This window comes from Penaeus monodon, chromosome 42, assembly GCF_015228065.2.
Source record: "Penaeus monodon isolate SGIC_2016 chromosome 42, NSTDA_Pmon_1, whole genome shotgun sequence".
Classification (NCBI taxonomy): Eukaryota; Metazoa; Arthropoda; class Malacostraca; order Decapoda; family Penaeidae; genus Penaeus; species Penaeus monodon.
In genome coordinates, this window is record NC_051427.1 from 14,038,268 (window position 1) to 14,045,767 (window position 7,500).

General features: G+C 36.4%; 2 protein-coding genes across 2 annotated transcripts in view; one reads left to right on the forward strand and one right to left on the reverse strand.

The window, feature by feature from the left end:
* LOC119599295 (probable 28S ribosomal protein S6, mitochondrial) overlaps nt 1-1,176 on the forward strand; it is a 2,060-nt gene extending 884 nt beyond the window's left edge. Inside the window, exons 2-4 of the mRNA XM_037949031.1 lie at nt 148-287; nt 427-588; nt 1,014-1,176. Coding sequence (XP_037804959.1) covers nt 148-287; nt 427-588; nt 1,014-1,122 — 411 coding nt within the window. The 3' untranslated portion in view covers nt 1,123-1,176. The remainder of the gene's footprint in view (nt 1-147; nt 288-426; nt 589-1,013) is intronic.
* A 506-nt stretch (nt 1,177-1,682) lies between these two features.
* The window catches only part of LOC119599293 (paraplegin-like), an 8,420-nt gene continuing 2,602 nt past the window's right edge, over nt 1,683-7,500 (reverse strand). Inside the window, exons 4-15 of the mRNA XM_037949028.1 lie at nt 7,158-7,410; nt 6,849-6,986; nt 6,400-6,633; nt 5,668-5,835; nt 5,186-5,337; nt 4,801-5,023; nt 3,994-4,156; nt 3,628-3,758; nt 3,248-3,427; nt 2,933-3,052; nt 2,521-2,712; nt 1,683-2,279 (exon numbers count right to left, since the gene is read on the reverse strand). Coding sequence (XP_037804956.1) covers nt 2,127-2,279; nt 2,521-2,712; nt 2,933-3,052; nt 3,248-3,427; nt 3,628-3,758; nt 3,994-4,156; nt 4,801-5,023; nt 5,186-5,337; nt 5,668-5,835; nt 6,400-6,633; nt 6,849-6,986; nt 7,158-7,410 — 2,107 coding nt within the window. The 3' untranslated portion in view covers nt 1,683-2,126. The remainder of the gene's footprint in view (nt 2,280-2,520; nt 2,713-2,932; nt 3,053-3,247; nt 3,428-3,627; nt 3,759-3,993; nt 4,157-4,800; nt 5,024-5,185; nt 5,338-5,667; nt 5,836-6,399; nt 6,634-6,848; nt 6,987-7,157; nt 7,411-7,500) is intronic.

Consider the following 7,500-nt stretch of genomic DNA (forward strand, 5'->3'; position numbering starts at 1 on the left):
TTGTTTGCAGAAGAATTAAAGATTGAAAAATAGCAACATTTTAGAAATATTAACAGATTGAAAAGTTATTTTCTTTTTATCAGGTAGTTTATTACCTGATTTGCATTTGATTCATCTGCTTTCTCTTTTTTTCTCTGAATGTTTTAGGTTTCTTTGGTTCAGACAGTGAAGAGAGTTGCCGAGTCTGTCATGGACCATGGGGGGTATTTACGCAAAATCGAGAGCTTGGGATCTAGGGAGTTGCCATACAAAATGAAAGCTCATGGAAGAGTCCACCAGAGGGGAAGGTAAGGTTTCTTGTTTTAACAGATACTGGTATTTTAAGGAATATTAATTTCTCAGCATTTATTACACATAAACATGGTATCATAATCTAAGTAAAATTTTGAGCATATTTTCATTTGATTAATATGTTGTTTTTTTCAGTTACTTTTTGCTCCATTTTGATGCACCCACAACTGCCATCACGGATTTAAATGACACCTGTGTTCGAGATGTTGACTTGGTGCGTCGTACAATATTCAAGGTTGAGCCTCCTCCTCAGTTTGAGTGCACACTTAGTGAAGAGGTCAAACCTCCAGTATATAGGTAAGCATTAAATCTAAGATACATTATAGAGGACAACCGTGTATGATACAGTAGTAAAATAGTTAAGGTAACTTTACATTTTATGCTTTGTTGAAGTAGTATTCCAGTCTGTTTTTTTTGTTAAACATGGACATTGGAAGTGAAAGAAGTCAAACTAAAATAATGTGCAGTGCATGGTATTTTGTGCCATTTGCTCACAATATACTCTGTTTATGTATGTGTGTGTGTGAACGTTTGCTGCATTCATTTATATGTATATTTATGAAACAAAATTTCTTCATAATAACCCCCATATTTCTAATTATCAGGTATCTGATCTTTCTTTCAGGTGACAATTTCCCTCTTTGACTAAAGCTATTATTATTATTATTGTTATTGTTTTTTTTTTTCTGTAGCTTAACAATAAAATACTATGTCCTTTTCAGATCGGAAGTGCAGAAGATGATTGAAGAGGCCAATAAATCGCAACCTGTAAATATCCGCAAAAAATTCAAAATGAACACTGGTCTTGACCACTATCCTTTTGGGCACTAAGGAAGGGTATTGTAGTGTATTATATATTTGTAAATAGATATCTCTCTTTGTTTATTTGGAGTATTATTCCGTTCCCTTATTTCTTTGTAAATGATTATTGTTTGATGTTGATTTGGAGCTAGTTTATAACTCATTTGATTGAGAAAATGTTGAAAATTGTTAAAAAAAAATAATGAAAGCAGTAAATCTTAAAGAGTTAGTTTCCATTCTTACTAATGTATCTGCTGACATATGAATTGACTGAACTTATGTGCTTCTTGCCAAATGTCTGTTACTTGAATAAGGACTGCTGCAGTTATTTGACTTATGAATTTAAATAAATTTCAAAATTCTCATGTAAATATGTACAACCCTTCTATATGGGTATGACTTCAAAAAAGTTTTTTTTTTTTTTTTTTTCAAATGAGAGCTTATTGCTTGGCAGTGACAGACAAGGACAAACTGTGTAAAATTTGGGATAAACTCCACACTTTAGAAAGAAAGATTGCAAATATTAGGTCTCTGGAGATAAAGAATATGTTGATTTAGAAATGAATGTCTTTTAATCAAACTGCCATTGGTATAATTTCTGAAACATTTATTTATATAAATGGCAATTATAAGGCTAGTACATGCTTCCAATCATTAATTAAATAGACTAACCATCTTTATTTACAGTTTAAACACTATGTACATTCTAATGTAACAAAATATTACACAAGCGACAAAGTGAATTATAGCACCTAATTCACTGACACAGGAGTTGTTAACTATCATCCACAGCCAAAACATTCATAACTAACTAATGTCTCACAAATTCCTAAACTCGCCTTAATAAAATGTGATATAGCTATATATCTATATATATATATATATATATATATATATATATATATATATATATATATATATATATATATATATATATATATATATAAAATGGCCTTTAATCGACAAAATATTATAACCTTGACTGAGATACTAGAGGAGGTGAATATAACAGCCTTGGTTTGCGTGCCTAGTCATTAACTATCTTTTCCAGCATCTTTCCACTTGTTTATCTCGCCCTCAAACTGCAAGGGTTCAATGACAAGCTTCTGGCCATAAGGAGTTGGGCCGAGGATTGCTTCAACGTCATCGTAGTTGAGAGTTTCCTTCTGCAGGAGGGATTCGGCTAGCTGTGAGGACGAGGAAAATTAATGCTTTCTATTAAACAGTTTTTGAGAGAGAATATCCAATACCTTGACCTATAGCTACTTTAATCAATAATATCCAGGTTGATGCTTAGGATTTATTTGTAGCCAAACTGAAATATGGAACAATACACACAAGGTAACGTACTCTGTTTCCATTATAATATGTAATGACATATATTACACCAAATAATTAGCCAGTAAAACAATGATAAAAATGACTCACTAATGTCAATTTATCCATGTTGGCTTTGAGTACTTCCTCTGTTTTCTTGTATGCAGCAAAAATCAGCCTTGATGCTTCCTCGTCTATTGTAGCTGCCAACTTCTGTGAATAGGGTCTCCGGCCAACCTCTCTTGTCTCCTCTTCGGGAAAAGACAATTGTCCGACGTTATCGCTGAAGCCAAATGACCTTACCTGAAGGAGAAAGATTACCATAAACAGAGCTAAGAAAAGCTGGAACTGCTAGCCACAACATTATTAACTTTGCTTTTCTTTTTTATTATTATTATTTTCACTGATGGAAACAGAAAAAAATAAGGAAAACTGAGCTGTATCCCTTTAGTTAATATCAAAATGACTTTCATGGTGAAAATAATTATCATAACCAAATATAGGACAAAGAAAAATTACATACCTGTGCATATGCCATTTTAGTGACCTTATCCAGATCATTCTGAGCCCCAGTGGTCACACGGTTGAACACCAATGACTCAGCAACCCGACCTCCGAGGGCCATGCACATCCTCTCAAAAAGCTGAAGTGAAAAATGTAATTACATCAGTCGATAAAAATAATACTATACAATCATAATTCTAAGAGAATTTAACTAGCTTTATTCTCATAAATTAATTTTCTCCCTTTCATTCTCACTCTTACTTACATGCATTCTTTATCTTTGAAATATATTACAAAATAAAGTACATTAAGAAATAAACTGTGAAAAAATTACCTGTTCTTGAGTATACAACTTCTGGTCTTTTGGCGCGTACTGAGCAAAGCCAAGGGCTTGGTTGGTTCGGGGCACAATTGTCACTTTAAGGAGAGCGTCTGTGTGCTCTAGGATCCATCCTAACAAGGCATGACCTGACTCGTGGTAGGCAACAACCCGACGTTCTTCCGGTGACAAGGCCTAAGAAGGATATTCATTACTGACTGATTCTACTTACAAAATAGCCAACAACTGTTGTCCATTAAAGGATCAATAGTGAGTGAAACTTTAATCTTTTATACTTGAGCATTATCAGACCTCTTAGATACATTTTGACAAAAACATTATCAAACTGCTAACATGTACACTATCATGAGAAGATCTTTACTTTATCATCATACCTGTGATCTCTTTTCTGTTCCTCCAACTACCCGTTCAACTGCATATTCTAAATCATTTGCTGTCACAACCTTCTTGGCATGTCTCGCAGCATGAAGGGCAGCTTCATTAACTACATTAGCTATGTCGGCACCTGTGGACAGAGCAAAACAGAAACATTCTAATATTCATTCATTCCGGCTCCCTTAGCAATACTCAGTGTGCTACTGTTGTGACAATCATCTATTTTCAGATATTAGTAAATACATTATCATATTAGCTAATGTGACTGAACAAAAAGAGATATTTGAATAATCAGGCTTAAAAAAAAAAAAAAAAAAAATCATATTACACTATCTGATCTACAAGAATACTTTCATGCTACTCACCACTGAACCCTAAAGTGAGAGATGCCATCCTCCGAGCATAATACGTGCTTGGCTTCTCCAGCACGATGCTCTTCAGGTGATGCTCAAAGATTTCCCTCCGTTCCTCAAGGTTCGGCAGGTCCATCATGATATGACGGTCGAATCTCCCAGGTCTCAGGAGAGCCTAAGGGAATGGAGGAAATGCTTATGTTTTATTTCTTTTAATAGCCTTATCTATTCATGTACTTAATAAACCCATGAATATATATATCAATACATAGTTGATATGTATTTTTTTTCCTGAAATGAACACTGGAACATGCCATATGTTATTATGGTCACAAGTGCATGCAGGTTTGTACACATACACCTGCCTGCTATTTCCCTCTCTTTTTTTCTTTCTTTCTTACTTACTTACTGTTGCAGCTTATGTTTATAAATGTACAAACACTCATGGAAATGAAATGTTCAATACCAGAGCAAGCAAAAGGTATAATGCAAGAAATTATAACCTTTTAACTGTACCATTCATGAGATCTCAACAGTCAAAAGTGAGTATCTTGTATCAAGGGCCTTTACTATGGAATAATCTTCCAGTCAGAAAACTTACACACACACACATATACATACATACATTCTCTCTCTCTCTCTCTCTCTCTCTTCTCTCTCTCTCTCACACACACACACACACACACACACACACACACACACACACACACACACACACACACACACACACACACACACACACACACACACACACACACACGCATGCACGTGCACAGGTTCCCTCTCTCTCTCATTCTCCTACTCCCCTCCCTAACCAACCTTATCAAGGATATCCAGTCGGTTGGTGGATGAAAGGATGACGACTCCCTCCTTTGAGCCAATACCATCCATCTCCACCAGCAGTTGGTTTAGGGTTTGCTCAGACTCTCCCGATCCACCATCTAACCCTCCTTGTCCACTGGATCTCTTCCGGCCGATGGCATCAATTTCATCAATGTACACGATACATGGTGCTCGCTTCTTTGCCTCCTTGAACAGATCCCTGGAAGTAAAGGTGCACTTCTGTCTTATTAATCAACTCCAGCAACACATTTGAACAAATAAATAAATAAATATATATATACAATGCAAATCTATATGCATATATATATTTACATTTATTTCTATATCTATAAAAAAAATTTAACTATGGCTTCTTCCTCACCTAACCCTGGCTGCTCCTAAACCACCAATCATTTCAATAAACTCTGAGCCATTCATTGCCAAGAATGGGACCTGTCCTTCTGTAGCGACTGCCTTGGCCAAGAGAGTTTTGCCACAGCCTGGGGGCCCAAGCAGCAGAGCACCTCTTGGAACCTGTGGAAGAGAGAGGGTGATAATAATGATAATGTTAATGATATTACAGCTACTACTACTACTACTACTACTTCTAACACACACACACACACACACACACACACACACACACACACACACACACACACACACACACACACACACACACACTCTCTCTCTCTCTCTCTCTCTCTCTCTCTCTCTCTCTCTCTCTCTCTCTCTCTCTCTCTCTCTCTCTCTCTCTCTCCCACTCACTCACACACACACAAATAAATACATACACACATAACAATGGAAAAAACAAATACGCATAACAGCCAAATATTACATTGCAAAACCTGCCCTCCTCACCTTAGCACCAAGTTCCCTATACTTATCAGGATTCTTCAAGAAGTCTACAAACTCCATGACTTCTTGCTTGGCCTCTCTTGCTCCAGCGACATCGGCAAACTTGACTCCTCGACCTGACCCAGGGAGCAATGGGTCGATGATTGTGAACTTTGCTCGGGTCATCTGGCTCTAAAAAAATAAAAAATAAAAACACATTACGTGGTTTAACTTTTTGTACTATTGTTTCCTTTCCTGTGAAGTATTCAATCTGATTGGTCAAATGTGTAAATTTCTCTAAATATTAGTAGATGATGTAAGTTCTTTCTATATGATAAATTCTCTAGAAAATCAACAGATTATGTAAATTTCTCTAAATATTTTTTTTTCTCCAAATCACACACACACACAAAAAAAAAAATCTCTAAAAAATTCACAGATATATAAATTTATTTAAAATATAAGCATATTACAATAGCTAATTCATTCAAAACAACAAACAAAACAAAAATAAAATAATATAAATACTAATAATGATTACCAAACAACAAACAAATCAACAAAACAAATAACAAAGATCATAAAATACACAAAATGGCAATTATAAACCACTAACAACAGACAACCCACAAACAAACAAAATAATAAAACAAACATAATAGACAAACCACAAACAAAATAACAATAAAAACAAAGTATTAACAAACTACAAACAATCACTGACATAAACGATTCTACCAACTCTTGTCCGCTCACCATGCCTTCCATGCTCAGAGGTCCTTTGATGTTCATGTTCCTCGACAAGAGCGACACGATGATTGCCACGACGATAATGGACGCCAAGAGCCTTCCAGCTGTATCCCCACTCCGCTCGTAGACAATGGGCACACCTTGGTCGGATCGGATGCCCAGCTTGGCCTCGGACTCACGCAGCCGCTCCTCAAAGTGCTGGAGGTCGACGATGTTCATGTGGAATGTGCGCTGATCAATCTGTGGGGAGGGAGAGAGATTGGAATGAGTCTGAGATGTGTTCTGTGAAGGGTGATCAGGATTTCTATCATCAAAAAGTAGTGATTTGGGAAGTAATGTCAACTATTTACAGAATTTGCACTAAAGAATCAATAGAAAGTAAACAGTACATTGTCTATATTAATTCCATAACTTGTTACATATATACACACATTTTTAGCATCCTTTTTGCTCACCTTTTTGCCCTTGATAACAGCACCTTCGTAAAGAATGATGGTAACAATGTCCAAGTCAGGCCGCACTATCACCTCCTCAACCTCACCCTTTGCCAGCATTTGGTGAACGAATTCATTCCATGACACATACCTAGCAATCTGCATGAACAATAAAATAGACAAACTTATAAGTAACCACCAAATCATATCTTCTTACTATTACAAAAAGTATGATGACTACAGACATCACAGGACATTAAAATAGATTTGTCCGAATTCCGTTTTGAGATTGGGAGATTCACTTGTTCCAGTGTGACTGTCATTCCTCACCTCTGGCTGATTGCTCCCGGGGAACAGGAGAGAAATGATGGCAATGAACATGTAAGCCGTCAACATCCACAGGGCAGCTTTTGCCAGCATGCCCTTCCTCTCATCATCATCATTCTTGTTCTTGTTACCGTTGCCACCAGAAGAGTTACTGCCATTTCCGTTCCTGTTTGGGCCAGGCTGGTTGGCTTGAGAAGAGGTTGTGTGCAGACTACGCTTCAATATTGCCAGCTGGTCATGCTTTGAGATTCCAGACCTGTTAGAGGTGAAAAAGACTATTATGAAGGGTTTCTGTCTTGAAGGACATCAATGTAAAAAAAACAAAACAACATTAACATCACTTTCT